Source organism: Neodiprion pinetum, chromosome 6, assembly GCF_021155775.2.
Source record: "Neodiprion pinetum isolate iyNeoPine1 chromosome 6, iyNeoPine1.2, whole genome shotgun sequence".
Lineage (NCBI taxonomy): Eukaryota > Metazoa > Arthropoda > Insecta > Hymenoptera > Diprionidae > Neodiprion > Neodiprion pinetum.
Genome location: NC_060237.1, coordinates 11,109,205 through 11,126,631, shown reverse-complemented (window position 1 = coordinate 11,126,631; position 17,427 = coordinate 11,109,205). Strand labels below are relative to the sequence as shown.

The window sequence follows — 17,427 nt, the reverse complement described above, 5'->3', positions numbered from 1 at the left end:
ATTTCCAAGCGAGTAAAAATCTACGGATCCAAAGCTCAGTTAAGAGTTTGTTCATATGATAGGTTATAGGTTCAAATTGAGTCTACGCTATTCCGTAATGCTTGTGTTATGGCTACAGCAATGGGCTTCAGGGGTGCATTATGAAAAAATACACTGCTTATTATCTTTAAATCTTATTTACTGTCGTCGCATTATCTCAAAACTGTTTACCACTGTCATTGGCGAATATCTTTTTAGTTACCCTGACATTTTAACCACACCGGTTTTAAACCCCTTTCCCCGATACAATAAGAACAAATTAATGCAACTTATAGTGCACCAGTTTGAGCCAAAATAATAATAACAATTTATGCTGATTTATCACTGCGGTTAGAAAAGACACAATTCTTTAATCCTAAGCATCTCAATGCTGTATCTTTTACATTTTTTAAGTAAATAATCGACTGTCCTACACTTTAACGAGTTGGTTTTAATTTCAGATAACATTAGCATGAGCCTTCAGTGGTGCAAATTTGAGGCCAAATCCAAACTCTTCCATATATCCCAAATTCGTAATCCATCCAGCATTCAAGCCCGACACGATTCGGTGTAGATTCAACTCCAAAACGTCCAGTACCATTATCTATCATGTGGAACGAGTCGAATCTGAGAAATCGAAAACGGTTTCAGATTCGATAGCAGATTTTCACACCGTGACCAGGTAAGTTACGGTGGTGTAAACTTTTTACGATGATCAAAGCACAATATAGATTCAAGAAATCACATTCGATCTAAATTTACTATACATTAGGGGAGGTTAGGCTGAACTTAATCCAAAAAGTAAACTGTTCTAAAGTTAAATACCTATGTAGATATAAACGAAATACGGACGGATGCTACAAAAAGGGGGACAAGGTCATCGCTGACACATCCTGTTTTTCTTTTCTCTGCTCTTCGGTGTTTATATCTGCAATGTGAATTCAACAAATCATCCGTTAACACTACTGGTGCGTGTATAAAATTTCTTTCCGACTTCGGTGGAGGGGTACTTAACAGATCAGTAACACCGTAGCAGGCCTGCACATTTAGAGTTCGGATTCATCTGATTGCTCGATACAGAACGAAGCCGTTAGACACGAACTGACCCAATCCTACATAAATCTATATTTCAACCATCTTAGATCCATACTACACGAAAAGTGTACTTAAATTTGTAACTCTTCGATGAATTCCATCGTAACGATTAAATTACGGCACTTTGCGGGTCATGAATTACACCACCAAGATAAAGTACCGCAGTAGGGTATCCCTTGGTCCCGGGTTGAGTAAGAGGTTCGCTGGGACGGCCCTCATGCCCCAATCAAACGGGTCCTTGATTTGGCTTGCCTTGCACCATGCACGGGTTACCATGTCCCCTCCACCGGCAACTTCTGACGCGGTAATCAACCGGACAGGCCATGCAACACGCGGGGTGCTGCTGGTCTTTGGGGGAGTTGGCCAAGGTATAAAAGTGAAGAAGAGGCGCTACCGCGGCATACCGAGTCAGTGATTGTGTATGACCCAGGCAGTGAGCTAAGGTGGTCCATCATCGTCGAGCTTTGAATCGAGTAAAAGGCTATCCGTTCAAACCTTCGAATAAGCGCGATATAATGAAGGTCCTATTAGTAAGTAATATTATTTTTGAGTGTCTCTAATTCGAATGCAAACATCTCTATTTCGCGGACCTTAACCGAAACGGATGTCGTATGAACACCGAATCGCACGTGAAATTGTTTCTAGAAAGTGATTGTTCCTCCAGTCCGGATAAACTCAACTTTTTCCGTTAAAAGAAAACGCGTCAGTAAACCATAACTCGAAGTTTGAATCTTGAAATTCACTTTTAGCCATACTTTAGAACGTATCATTGGTTTTTGGGTAAGGCTGTTCAAGGGGACGTCTAACTTCGTTATAAAAAGTTGTAGCTTTCGAAAGAATCACTTTTCGTTTGCGCCGGTGTAGTCGATGTGGATCGCACTGAAAGAGTGTTAACGGAGGTTTAGCAAAACAGATTGAGGGTATTTTGTCAAAGTTTTAACTTCTCAATTAATCCGTACAATCATTTTTCTTAACGTGCACGTTATTACTGCATTATTTCCTCTTCCTGATATGAGACCTAATCTTATGATTTGATTTCTGACCACGATTTCTGAGTAACGGTTTGAGAGGCAATGCTTGGAAATAAATGATGTACTTATCATTGCTGTACAATTCATTTTCTCGACGTACAAAAATTTTATGCGCTGTATAATCTCGTGTCATCCGATATATTACAAATACTGAAATTTTTGTTTTGATTTCATCGCCTTCGCAAGGGCGCAATTAGTATATTAACGCAGATTTTGAGAACTATAAATGTCAGTTTAAGAAGTTAGTGTACCGGTAATATATATATTTTTGTTTTTTTTTGTCTACGGACAATACGTCCAGCCAATAGTTGGATGAACATGTGCCAAGAAGCTCTGTTACGTGGATGACAAACTAGCTGTCCTAATGAACACAATTGCTTCTATTATTCTCGACAAGCGATATCGCTTGTGCTGAGGGTAGGAATTTTCATCGGAGTTTCTTAAACGAAAGTTCTTGCTCTACATTCTATTTTTTTATTTTTGTTATTTTTTTTCTGCTGTTCTTGTTTAGCTTGTTAATGCATAAGAAAAAATGCAATAGAGTTTTTGTGTTCTATGGAGCTTGCGCTATGTGTGAAGCTATAAAAATATTTAATGTGACCAGCGAAATGATCATTAGGTGTAGGAAAAGGAGTAATTTTTATCGGTACTTACATAGCGACGAGTCGTTAAGGAGTTCTTGAACTTGAAGCGAAGCTAAAAATAAGGTCGAAAGAATCATTATATCCAACGGCAGTCGAATATATGGCCTTTCTACACATATAGTTTTATCATTAATATCTGACCATCCAGCGTGAGATCCCCGGTAGAGCAAGAAATACCACCGAGCCACATTGAAACATATAATTATGAACCAGGAGAGGAATGCTTATAAATTATACATCTCACTTAACTTTCCATTTCGTTGGTTTTCTCTTGCATCTAATTAAGACTATCCACAAATAATGATCTTTTACCCAACCGAAAAAATATTTGAATGCAATATTGAAAGTGTTACAGCAGTATTTCAATTAGCTATACATGGAGTACCATGCTACATCTCTAGGAATTTAATGCAACGATTAGTAACATATGAATTAATTATCATTATCAGTAGCTGGTTATACTTGGCCAATTATTATGCAACTACACAGTAGATGACAAAATTAATTCGTAAAAAATTCTGTGGACCGAAAAAAAACTGGTTGTGGAACTGGTATAAAACTAACGTGAACGAAGATGTATATGATATTTTGTCACATTACACAATCTCTGACATTCCTAGGTCATCATTCATCTCTACGGTCTTCTTTATACCAAGAATTTAAAATGCGTAAATAAATCGTAGGCGTAGATCGTATTGGGACTAAGGTCAAAACTCAAAAATTCGAAATGCGAAAAGTAGCACAACAACAAATTTCGCAATCCTCACTTTGAGATACAGAATTAGGAAGGGGATAATCCTACAGGACATAGATTATAATTTGCTGACGCAACATTTATACTGTTCGGGACTTATTTTCCGGGATGGGTTGGACTCAATTTTCTACCGGACGTAATTAGTAGGTAACACGTGTACGAGATTGTGGCAATTACGGCAGGGCATTACGATGCCTACGAAAGCGTGAAGTCCATCATCATTGCACTATGTATAACATCGCCGGGCATCAAGACGGCATACCCGCCAGCCTCGAAAGGCATAAAATTCGTGTGTTTCTTAATCTGTAATATAACATTATTTGTCCCGCTACACCTTTTACCAATTATTCTCTCACATGCGGGCACGGCGTGGTACATATAAATGCCGAAGGTGAAACGCTCTCTGTAATAAAACACAACACACTCTCGCCCGATCGCTGATCCGGGGAATTGAGGAGCCAGAGGCAGAGGTGAAATTACAGAGGCATTCGTGAAACTAGAAATCGTTCGATTGTTCCAGGTATTCGGTGCGGTCTGCGCAGTGTCCTTGGCAAGGCCGGAACCGCCATCGTACCTTCCGCCATCTAGCTTCGGCTCCTCATCTTCCTACGGCGCCCCGGCACCGTCGCTGCCCAGCGCGAGCTACGGTTCTCCAGTCATCCAGGAATCGTACGGACCTCCAGCCCAACAGGCTGTGATCCACAAACACGTCTACGTCCACGTACCGCCGCCAGAAGCTCCGGAGTACAAAGCCCCAAAGCCCGTGCACCAGCCTCCGCCGCCCCAGAAGCACTACAAAATTGTCTTCATCAAGGCACCTACCCCGCCAACCCCAACTGCTCCTGTCCTGCCACCTCTGCCACCACAGGACGAAGAAAAGACTCTGATCTACGTCTTGGTGAAGAAACCAGAGGAGGCGCCAGAGGTCGTTCTTCCTACTCAGCAGCCAACTCAACCGAGCAAACCGGAAGTTTACTTCATCAGATACAAGACGCAGGTGAGTGATTGGATTCGCTGATGAGACCAGGCGCACGCAATTGACGGATTTGTTGTTTACGTGATTTTATAACATTTCATTTAATGTTTCATGAACAGAAGGAACAGGGCGGATACCCAGCATCTGTTGGAAGCGAATACGGAGCCCCAGCACCATCTGGCCATGGATCATCATCTTCATCCGCAGGTTCGGTTTCCGACAGCTACGGCGCACCCGCGCCATCGGCGAGCGGACCTTACTAATCATATGTTGACAGTATACAACGGTGATCGTTAATCACTATCGCGTATTTATCACCGTCAATTGGCAATATGTAACGTCGAGTTTCGGTATGACCCTGATGACTGCGCTTTTATGGTTCAATGGTAGAGAGCTATTCGACTAGTAGCCAGTAGGCAATATGTAGAGATTAGGAATAAAGTTAACATCAAAGCACCGCGATCGTATAGAGCAACGTCGGAGATATAGACAACCTGACATACAGCGATACGAATACTGCTGCAACTGCCAAATGTTAAATTCAATACCGAAATTTTCAACGATGAGACGACGTTTGGAATAACGAACTAAAGGCAGGGTAACAGATACAACACAAGAACTCGAAATTTCTTAATAGCACTGAGTTAATCAGAGCACAAAGGTAAAAAGTCAATCAGTAAACGCGGAAACTCATAATACTTACTTATAAACCTATCTCAAAGTACCTTTGTAATTTTATATTTTTTATAATGTAGGCAGTAAGTCTAAATATTAAGTTGTCTGTTTTGTAAGAAAACTTATGAAAATACAACATTTCAATATTTAAAGACTTCTCAATGTGTCCCTCCCGTTATTCCGCGTTTAATAACAGCCTCATAACGCGTATTACAATTCAATACATCAAGAAATAAATAGTGTTATAAATTTTTGTGGCGGGTGGAGAGAATCATTTTGTAAGACCTATTTATCGCAAGTAACGGAACATGCTTATAGCAGAAAAAAACTGCAGAGAAAAGAAAGAGACAACGACGAAGAAAAGCGTGCAATCGAAGTCTGGTATTTTGGGACCTTCTTTTTCTTTTAATCATCGTTCAATAACTAATGAACAACCGGTTTTGTTTCGAAATAACTGGTAAATACGTTATAAAATGATGAAAACACATTAAATATTCAATTTCAAAATTGCAAATGTGATTGACATTCGTGACGATTAAATCGGATCTTATCAATTCGAAGACTCGAATTCTCCAAGTATCTCATTTTATTAGAGTTTCAAAATAGCATAAAATTCAAGATCATCTATAGTATAGAATGCTACCACAGAGATTCCTAACTATTTGTGATTGTCTCCAAATTTTCGTTACGACTTCGTCCTTCAACGTCAAGCAAATAATGCAAGTTCCACGAGTTTTAACAGAGATGACATCAATTCTTAACATGATAGCTGCACCATAATTATTATTGTCTGCAAAGCGGAGGATTTAAAAAAATGTGTAAAGAGAAAAAAACGAGAAAAGTTGGCGTTCAGATGCGAACGTTTGTTAGTTGATTTGAGGTGGAACAACTCAGCAATCATTGTGATGTGGGCATGAGAGCTATCGGCTCTGCTGCAAAATCGATATACTATATCAACTGTTCGGTTAGAATTCTATGCCACTTGACCCAAACAAAATTTTGAATACATAATATGTAACAGTTATTTTCGTGGCAAGTGCGCATAAAATTCTTGACGAATAAAACGGAAACTCATGAGTCAAGAAGAGTACATGCCACAAATCCTATTTTCTGTGATACCTCCAGTCAAAAACGACAAAGTACTTAGTTGGTTGTTGGAGGTGGTAGCGTAAAAAATATTTTTTAGCACATAGCAATGACAGAAGCGGCCATTAAATCATTTAACAAGATGTCCTGATATACACATTGAAGTTGAAAAACTGACAATTAACAATACATCAAACATTTGTCTTAAGGTGATATTTTGTTATTTTGACCATAGAATCTAAGGTGACAAATTTTTGCTGTCGTATTGAATTTTCTTCTCCGTATTACTATTGTGTAGAACCAACTTTAGTTTTTTTGGATAATTTCATACCTAATTTCATAATCTTCAATCAAAAATATTCTAAATCACCCTGCTTCATGAGATCAATGTAGGAAATCTGGAAGGTAAATACATATATAGATAGCAATTGTAAAGTTGAATGATACAATAAATTCACTATTTCGAAAACAGTGCTTTCACAATAGCAACAATTGGAATAATAAAATTTATCTGATAATTCGATACCATAAAACAGTCACGATTTGCTAATTAGATTTCACACGTGCAGTTTTATAAATTTTTAGGTAAATTCACATTAAAAAGAGATGAAGAAAGTCGTCAAACAGTAGTATAACTTCTAGAATTAGGAAATAAAAGAAAATATTTTACAATGCTCAAAAATATATTTATGGAACAAATGAGAAATAGTCTTACAAAGTCACACTTAATTGCTAATTTGTGGCAAATACTTTGGGATTTGTCCTAGTTTTGTTTAGCATAATTTAACAAAGTACATTGAAGACCATTGATGAATTGACCGAAAAATTATATTAATATACATATTATTATAAATAAATAAATAATGTATTGTACCATGATAAACATTATGGGACATAAGAGTAAATTTGAGCTTTGGACAATAAAGCTTCTGAAATTTCTTTACCATCTTCCAAAAAGATTGCATAGGAAAAGATATTTCGTTATTCTCATCAACTCGCAATAAATTGCCTATGTATCACGCAACTTTGTATACATGAATCAAATCCCTGTCTCGAAGTAATTACGTGCCGAAGCCTCTACGTATTTTCCACCTTTTCACTGATTTACTTACAAAATTACAAAATACTCTGTTCCACTGTCATACTCTGTTGGATCTACTATTCGATCATATTGTATATTCTTTCGATTGAATTTCCTATTGGATTTGACTCTTCCATAAAATAATGTTCACTTTATCCATTAATTACATGTATACTTGTATACCTGTGTTACAGCTATAATACTCTTTTCTATCTCAATCTTTGGAGGTAGAGTTTTCAGGTTGTTAGTCGCAACAATTAAAAATTTGCACAGATAGTTTCAGAATTGACTGTATTGGAAATTCAATACAGGAATCAATTTTTTCAACTAAAACTGCGTATGACGATACAATAATATGTGATCGAATATTCTCGTCTTTGCCATTGATAATAGATGGACAGAATATGTCGATTGATACAAGAACACTCAAATCTACTGACCATTTAAATCGAGTACGACATAAAAGTTCATCACAATAGTTTAAGTGTCAAACGTTTAATTTCTTTGATTATTTGGCAAAGTGAAAAAGAACGTTGATTCTAAAAAGTACCCGGCATAAATTCGCATGGAATATGAATTTACATATATCCTCTATTCGTTGTGTGATCTCTGCCGATTTTCTCGAATAAGTGATTTCAGAAATGGGGCTATCAATGGGTAGCCCATGAATAGTATATGTCCGAGAAAATGAAAAGTCGCAAATACTTGTAAGTATTTACTGTGCTTAAGTAAGACAAATGGTATTAGCGCATAGCCCATGAATACAAACGTGTATATTTTCATGACAAACCAGACCAGCACTGCTATTATAGGATTGCTCAAATGTGCCTGCAACTTCTTATTTGAATTAAGTACAGGTCCAATCTGAAAAACAAATTATCATCATAGTTTCCATTTGCATTAGATCGAGTATCGAATGGTAGAGGATGGAAATGCTAAACACCCCAGATACGTTTCAACCAACAATGCCAAATTGTTCTGCGGTAATGATTGCAGACGATAACACATTTCATGCAAAGCAAGAGTCACAATTTAGACATCATAATAAAACTCGGGAATCTAAAAAAAAACCATGAACGCAAATTTACATTCAAATTCGATAAACTGTATTTTGCAAGCAGGTTTTTAACTTTTTTTACTTAGCGCACTGACACCCCACTGTTACTAATTGTAGTTTAATAGGAAAAAACGAAACGATTGCATTTGCTGACGCTGAGAACTTTGATGAGATAATGATAATTAATCAGAGGCAATATTAATGAAACTTACGTCTTTTTCAAAATACATAATGATGAATTCGATGAAGAAACATATATAATATCCACTGTGAAAACCGTGCCAAACGGCAAGGAATATTAAAGTCGCTGCTTGGCTGTAGAATTTTGATCCTAAGAACTTCAATCTCTTGTAGATATACTCGGCACACCAGTGATTAGTATTCGTATTGAAGGAAAGAATGTAATGATTGAATTGTGTCGCGTTTTCGAATACCAATAGCTTGACATTGGCACAACCGTCCCATCTTTGGACCCCGTTTTCGTCTTTTCCATTGTAAGTTATACCAAAAACAATACAGACCTAACAAAAAATCATAGTGCGTTACGTTCAAGTATTTCAACTCAGTTTTCTTCAAATAACTTGATTCAATATTTAGTAAGTAGTTATTACCCCCTCAGTTATCAGCCAGCAACTGATATACTTATATAAATTAACTCGACCCCACAGTCCCAATAAGAACCACCGCTTCCAAAAGCTCTCGTTAGAAAACGATGAGTCAACTATATAGTCGTCAGAAACGTACATGGAGCCAAGTTGGAAAACTACAATGTAGCCAAAACCAGCCAGAGCTCTCAAAAAACCAGGAACTATACAAGGTGGCAATTCGTTTGAGGAGTCCTATAACACACAAACCATTGAATACCAGTAACGTTGTAAAACAGGATTGAAGAATAACTGTTCTCAAAAATGGAAATACCAGCAAATGAGGAAAGTATTAAGTAAAAACTGACATACCGGATCCCTCAACTCGCCATTGACGTACTTGAGATATCGGTTCATGCTAAATTGCGGACCGACTAAAAACGAACCAGGAAAATATATGTAGGCTGCGATCTCTAAAAACGATGGCACCGATTTTAAGGCTGTCTCCTTTTGGGATGCTGATAGCTTTTCCTAAATTTTTTATCCAAAAACAAATAATGATTTGTGCGTTACATTCCTAACAACTTGTAATCATAAAAATAGTTTTATTCGTACTTCTTTTTTTCTGCCGTCGTATAGATCGAATGCTAACCCTATTAGCCTCAAGGTCAATACACATTGTGGCATTGTCCATTTTATATCGTATTCCTCTGTACTTGTTGTATAATAACCTTCAAACAAAAATTGAGAATGAATGAATAAATGCTTTAGCAAATAAATAAATCAAATAATGGGAACATTTTTTGACTAAAACTTCATAATGCCCAAACATATTTCAGTTAATGATCAAGTTTTTGCAATCACTGGAAAAATATGTTACCTATGTGTATTCCAAATTACAGTTAAATTATCCTAAAAATTTTATCATCAAGTGCATTATATGTTTATGCAATGACACATGAATCGAATTCATGTCTTCACTTTGACCCACAACATAAATAAGAAAATGACGTCATTCTCATCAAACTGCTTGCACTTGTAAACAGGTTTGTTGTTTTTTTGATAATATGTGCTTGTCTCATGGCTTGGCTCTATCATGTTATTATAAACAGTATAAGTCATATATTATTATTGTCAATCAGAGGTTGGATGATGCTGTTATGTTACGATGAACGGGACATGTAGTTTGTGAATAAAACACTTTTAATCGCCACTTCAGCATTTTAATGGGAGCTCTTTGTAAATAGCGTTTCTTGTTCAGAACAAAGTCTCGGTTGTTAAGCTTATCTTCACAAAGAGTAGATGAAGCCATGATTGTAATTGTACCCATTGCATTCCTGAGCAGTACTACAACTTCAAATAATTTACAATTAAATTATGAGCAGTAAGAGCTATTACAAAAGGAAAAAAAAAAATAAAATTCATTCTATTGGATTGAGGGGCACTGAAAGTCAAATTATAGGCTGTATTGACTGTATTCTTACGATTATTATAGCATCAGACGTCATATGTTCCAAGTCTAATTATTCAGAATAACAATGAAGTTTGCTTACCCACTAGCAAGTATGTCAAGTTGAATACAAAGGACATGATCACCGATAAATTCGTTCCACCAACTATCTTCAATATCAGATAGGTAACACATAGTGAAAATGCAGAGTGCAGGATATCCGTACCTAGAAATATTTATAATTGAAAATGAGCGTTATTAAAATTAACAACAAATCTGAACTCGAAATAAAGATAACGTTATTACAATGTGTAAAAACTTGAAAAAGGAAATGTACCATGAGTAAGGCAATGGCTATCTTATCTGAGATGTAGCTCAGCCTCATGCTATCAACTGATAAGTATTACACTTGTAGAATTAAAATATATAATATTATAAAACTATTAGCTGACATAACTCTGTTAATTCACCACATATGCATAAGTAAATTTGGATGATAGTTTTTTAATTGTGCATTATTCAGTTTCTACTACTAATTCTCTCTTGACTCAAATAAAAAATAGGGCCACTTGTAACTCTGTTACAATCCACTTTGTGAAATTTACTACAATATTCAAATTCTCTAAAACTGCTGAAAATGTATGAAGTCTTTTTTTAAAAAAATTAAAATCCCACAAAATCTTCAAATCTAAATTAAGTGTTGAGAAATTTTGCATCATCTTCTGGATATATTGAAATCTACTGAATTCTTTTTGAATCTTGTGAAACTGTTAGAAATGAAATGAAATCAGACTTACACAAAGCTGTAATTAATTTTTTGCCGGACAAACTTCCCTAACAACTGAAACTAAAATATGACAATTTTTCAAACAGCTATTATTTTTGAGTGTATAATATTTTATAAAGATTTTGCATTTGCATTGAGATTATGACCTTTTATATTCTTGAACATACTCTGATTAATAAGAAACCAAGTGTACATTCGTGAAGCACTTCATAGAAAAAAAACTTCGCAGTAAAGCAAAAGGCAAGAAATTAAGAGGCTGAAACAGTTGTGTAATTGTGTTTATAACTATAGATAAATCTTTAAACGACATTTATAGGATTACACAATGTGTATGATAGAAATTTCTCAAACATAACAATCTTACCGTAATTCCAATACCCAATGCTCAACCCGGAGAGTATAAAAAATATGTGTTGCAGGGTTTGCTCCTTGCCATATAGCTTATATCTGTGAAACAGTGCCAATGGAAAACCTGTAAATTATACAAAACATTTTAGTATTTGATAGTTAAAGTTTGTATTGATAAGAATATTTACAGAAAATTAAGTGTCAACATTCGGTACAAGAATACTCGATAGAAAGAATAACCGCAACCCAAATTCACAAAGATATCGAAGATTTTTACTTCAGTTGTCAAAGTCAATGAAATAAAAATGATAAGCAGCGATCTGCAAATGTCAAGGAAATTTACGTACGAATTAGGTTATGACCGAAATTCCTGGCCGTTTCAGAAAAGCGCCATTTTATTGTAGTCCGATTAATGACAACTACCCAGTAATATGTATTGAAATATAAAACATCACTTACCTAGTAGAATAGAAGCCAAAAGTCGAACTGCAGCTTCAGGTACGTTTAATGATGTCGCTAAGCCTGCCAACCAGCTCTGGCTAATCACCTCGGTGGCCATGTTTGAAATTCCAAATGCGCTCGGGGCTATCGCCACCTGTCGCCACCAATTGTGCGCGATGATCTGACCGCTGACGGGAGTCCAGCGACGCAACGACTGACACGACATAAATTCGAATTCTGAAACTCTGGTGTACTAAGCTTCGATTGGAGGAAAATCGTGACGTAGGAACTAAATGGTTGTTATTGGTCAGTAACGAATATCGCTCCGCTAAAAACCAATCAAAGTTCGTTTGGCCTAATACAGAATGTACAACCATGGTGTGCATTTCATTTGAAAAGCAAAAAATCGACATCGACGTATTACGTACGAGCATTGATAATTTACAGGTGCATAATAACAATATATAAGTCGAATTAGCTGGTACAGCTGACTGTTACCGTATTTTGTAGTTCGTTATGAATTGTCATTCTTCGATTACGTATCATTGTACAGATATGTCTGAAAAAGTTGGTCGAATCCTTTAATCGGAAACATTTACAGTTTAAAATGAAAGGCAACACATTTGTAAATGAATACATGAAGACGTTTGTAAAAAAAATAAATAAAAGCGACGGAAACAGTTGTGTTTATGTCCCAATCATTACAATGGTCCCTGAATTATTCATATTTTTTTAATGGATCATCTAGTCTTTTTTACTGAATTTACATATAATTAACCTTTTTTTTAAATCGTCGACCATGAGCACTTTCTAAGAGCATCGCAGCGCAAAAAAACCTCACATGAAAAAAAAATATAAAATAGAAAACAATAAAAAAAAAACACAAAAAATATAAAAATGGGGCTATATTACGACAACGTCCTCGCCGTTGGTCCTGGGTAATGCCGAAAGTGGTTGATATTGAAAAATAATTAAAAAATCATAAAAAATTAAATATCTCGCGAAGGGGATCAGCTAGGATTTCCAGGTTTGTGTTTTATTCATCTACAAACAGGCTGAAAATTTTCTCAACGCACAATTTATGGTTCCGTTTTTATCAAACATTGTGCACCTTAAAGCTCATCGTCCCAGGTAACGAACGGGCAGCGGCTGTTGTTGCTGTATTGTTGGTCTTTGACCCCCTCCTAGAAGTCCAAGGTCCACAGTATGGCATGCGAATTACTGATTAAGTGTAACTTGCAAAAGAAGAAAAAAAAAATATTATTTTTATCCCCATCGAGGCTGCAAAAAAAACTTTTAACGCATTTATCTCGAAACTGTCTGTTTGCAACTTAAAAAGAACACCTTGCCTTCTTACGAATTACAGACAACTATCAAATTTGAAAATTCCGATTTGTAGGGCAATAATGAGTTTTACATCATATGAAAAGTCAGAAAGTTTTTAAAATTGTACCATTTTGTTGATTAAGAAAAAAAAAAAAACCATCATAGTTCAGACGATAGAGACTAGTTTTCCGATTACAAATATGCCTGGATTTTACTTTTCAGCAGTCTTACAGCTCAGCTTGCACCACCTTAAGGATGCAATCTTGTGTGACAAAAAAATTTCTGCACTATCTTTATACAGGTATAAAATTCTTCCGTGCGTCTGTTAGTGTTCGTTTAACTTCTGAACTACTTGATCGATTAAGGTCGTATTCATACAATATGTTTATATTGTCGAGAGGACGGTTCATGGCTATGCTCAGTTAAGATCCGATTGGCGGTGATTGATAACTTATTTTGCGTATTGTTAACGAATTATGGCGCACCTACCGGAAAAAACAGAACAACATGATCGGCCAGGCCAGCTTGTATAATAATATAAATAAAAATATTTTTTTCAGTTTCATTGCGATAAACAAAAAATATTCTTTGAAAAAATTCTTAATAATACGCCAAAGGTTGCCCGAAAAAAGCAACTCTATCCTTAGAGAGATCGTTAGCGAAAAGGAGGCGCGACCACATGAAACAATCAATCAGGATCTAGAATATGAGATAGGAACAATTATACTCTAACTATAGTGGTATTGTGGTCATCGATGAACAATGAACAGTAAGAATTGTCAATAACGTGTGAATCCGCTAAAGACAAACGTGAGAAATTGTGCCTGATTCACAAATGGGTCTTCGGAACGAATAAATTAATGCTATATTACATAATTATTACGTGTGATCGAATTCTCACTCCGCAGTCTACGACTTACTATCCGCGCCATCTATCTGTCCATGAAAAACTGGAGTGACCCTTTGTCCGATGATATTTGTGGCAGGGATCGAACACTGAATTCAATGGATCGAAATGGTAGAGGAGAACGAGGAGAAATCACGCGCCTATATCCATGGCTGTTCCATCCAGCTCTCTTGTCTTGTCTCCCACCATCACGCCGATTGAAAAGAGAGAGGAGTTCTCCCAGCACACCTCTGTCTTCTCTAATCTATAATAGACCGTGGGATACCGACAGATTTTAGGATACGATTTTACTCAATATGACTTTCAGAGGACAATATTATCCGTATATTCTAATGATAATGATGCATGAATCAAAAAGTAATCATGGACTCTTCATATTAAAAAATGATTCGTTATTTGTTCGAAAATGATGTGTTTTAATACGATTTGAATCAGGCTTTCATGTGTTTTGTAATGAAATACAAAATAAAAATTCCTCGGAAAGCCATTGGCATACCAATAGGATGGGCCTGAAGGGCTGGTATAGTCATGTGAACTTGTATTTGAATAAGGAAAACTTCCGCAATTTGAAACAGGCTGCCACTGATAAGTATACAAGTTCTTGTATTAAAATTGCTTAAGAAAAGATGGCATGTCGATTGCATATGCCCAAGTACTGTTTACATTGCAAAAATTTTGTACAATTATGGAATAACATTCCGTGATTTTAATTATTATACCATTTTATTTTCATACAGTTTATGGAAACGTATGATGTACATTAAATTGGTATATCGTTTGAGAGGGTAAACACTACAGGCATACCCAAAAAACATTGCAAGATAGAATAAAAAATTTCTGCGTTCTTAAGCAGTATGTCCTATTGTTTTTATTACAAACATGGTATATGTAGGTGGAATAAGAAATGGTATACAGGTCGATAATGTCCAATCTTGAGGAAAATATTAAAAACAGATGCAGACAGAGAGAAATCCGTTGTAAGATAAACATAACATTTTTTATGCCTTTCTGTTTTTATTATAATCATGGTATATGTAGGTGGAATAACAAATAACATAGCAATTGACGAGGTCTCAGGTTTATAAAATTAGAGAATAATAATAGAATTTATGACATTAGCGTTTATTGGAAATCAAGCATATAAATCATAATTATGGAGTCATTTTTCTTCCATCACTCCGGAATATTTATTTCAAAGTTTGGCTCATCCTCGTTATCATTCTCCTTTTCTCGTATGTCATTCTCCACGTCGATGTCGATTTTATGACCATCACATGTATAACGGTCATGCGATAGTGGACCAACGTGACAACGTCGGAAAATCGAATTAGTAAAGAACGATAGATTACATTTTTTAATACGATAAGCCCGGACAACTTGTATGCCATATTACATATCAACAATTTAGGGTACTAACTTAATATTACAACAAATTTTGTATTGATTAAAATTACGGAATATTATTCCGTAGCTGTACAAAATTTTTACACAATCGGTATGCCATCTTTTCTTAAGCAGTTTTATAACAAGAACTTGTATACTTATCAGTGGCAGCCTGTTTAAAACGTGGACAATTTTTTTATTTAAATACAAATTCGTGTTGCCATACCAGCCCTTCGGGCCCATCCTAACGGTGTGCCAATGGTTTTCCGAGGAATTTTTATTTTGAATTTCATTATATCTAGTGAATAATATATTTCATGCATTTTGATTCGTTACCGCTCAACCGCGCTTATGTTGAACGTAGCCTCAGTCTATGAGTACGTTTACACGGCGGCTGTTATTCCGGTTTTACTATAAGCGACGTAGCAATACCGGATTTAAGAATGCGTGTTAATCCGTTATATCCGTTGTAATGTAATGCCTTATGTACACGCATTTTGAAATCCCAAATAACAGCGCCAAGTAAACGTTCTCTATGCGTGAGACCCAACATTCATTTGTGTTACGGAACGAACGCTCGGAAAGCCTGAATCCACGTAAACACATTTTGAAATATACTGAATTAATATGCAAATCTTCAATAACCTGTAGACAAAACATTTAATCAACTACAATCAACGTTGAGTACAGCCCCAAAATCAGTGCTCGTATTTTGCGTTTTGGATAATACTTCATCTTTTAATACCCGCCAATATTTTCATTAGAGACACGCGGCAGCAAAATTTTTTTTTATTGTCACCTAGGGGTTATTTTATCTGGGAGGTTGGCTACATTTGGCTCTTTGTGCGCTCCCTCTTGGCGACTTAAAGTACCATTTATCTGGCAACCCTGAACTGTACAACTTACCACAGGCGCTACGGATAAGTCAATTCTGGTTTACAAGAAATACCGGCCGTTGGGGTTAGGGAGGAGCGAATGGACGCGACGCGTTGTCCTCCGTTCTCGACCAAGCGATTCAGTGATCAGTGTTCAGTTGTCCACAGGCAACGGTGTCGTGAGGTAGTAATTGGTAGTAGCAGTGCAAATATTGAGCCTTCAGTTCTAGTATCGTGTAGTCTCATTGCGCGTGTGGTTTGTTTCCCGTTTTTGATACTTCTTTCGTGAATATATTGTATATCAAATAGAATAATACGATGGCCGTTAGCAAGGCGTATTATGGTATCAGCGGTGCATCTTACGTATCGGGTAATGCGTACTACGGTTTTGTGCCGCAAAATAACGTGAACCCGGAGCCGGGTAATTGTAGTAGTAGCTGCTGGGACGTGAATATGAAAGATACGACGAGCGGAAACTGCCACGGTGCAATGGAAACCGACGACGAAGGCCGTGCCGCTGATCTCGTAAATAACTATTGCGTGATTCCAGAGGCTTTGCGCGGGGTTAATCCGGCTGTTTATACTTCGGACGATCACGATCATCCGGTATCGAGACCCGGCGCTTTCGGCCAGGACCGACAGCAAGCGTGTCAGGATGCCGCGCTCCGATACAACCGGAAACGCAACAATAACGGAGAGCTGATGCTCGCTGACCCGGATCAGTTCAAAAGATTACGGAAAGGTATAATTTTTGATTTTCCATTTTCCTGTTTCGTATGTTGAGTATGGATTTCATGGATTATACCCGAAATAATCGAGCGCTATATATGTATATGTATGTACGTAAATCATGTGTCATAAGTTATATTTATCAGCATTTACATACCTATCTGCATACGTGTTTGTATA

At 36.6% G+C, this 17,427-nt stretch overlaps 2 protein-coding genes across 2 annotated transcripts; one reads left to right on the top strand and one right to left on the bottom strand.

Moving 5' to 3' along the window:
• Positions 1 to 1,504: 1,504 nt before the first annotated feature.
• Positions 1,505 to 5,345, top strand: LOC124221649 (uncharacterized). The gene is made up of 3 exons (XM_046631845.1): positions 1,505 to 1,643; positions 4,063 to 4,539; positions 4,638 to 5,345. The coding sequence occupies exons 1-3, from the start codon at positions 1,629 to 1,631 to the stop codon at positions 4,779 to 4,781; spliced, it is 636 nt and encodes a 211-aa protein (XP_046487801.1). The 5' UTR covers positions 1,505 to 1,628; the 3' UTR covers positions 4,782 to 5,345.
• A 1,598-nt stretch (positions 5,346 to 6,943) lies between these two features.
• Positions 6,944 to 14,300, bottom strand: nes (lysophosphatidylcholine acyltransferase 3 protein nessy). The gene is made up of 9 exons (XM_046631297.1): positions 14,274 to 14,300; positions 12,046 to 12,241; positions 11,603 to 11,710; positions 10,555 to 10,677; positions 9,617 to 9,732; positions 9,374 to 9,532; positions 9,029 to 9,256; positions 8,630 to 8,938; positions 6,944 to 8,224 (listed from the first exon to the last, which is right to left on the bottom strand). Exons 1-9 carry the CDS (start codon positions 14,283 to 14,285, stop codon positions 7,952 to 7,954), a joined length of 1,524 nt encoding a protein of 507 aa, XP_046487253.1. The 5' UTR covers positions 14,286 to 14,300; the 3' UTR covers positions 6,944 to 7,951.
• Positions 14,301 to 17,427: the final 3,127 nt, after the last annotated feature.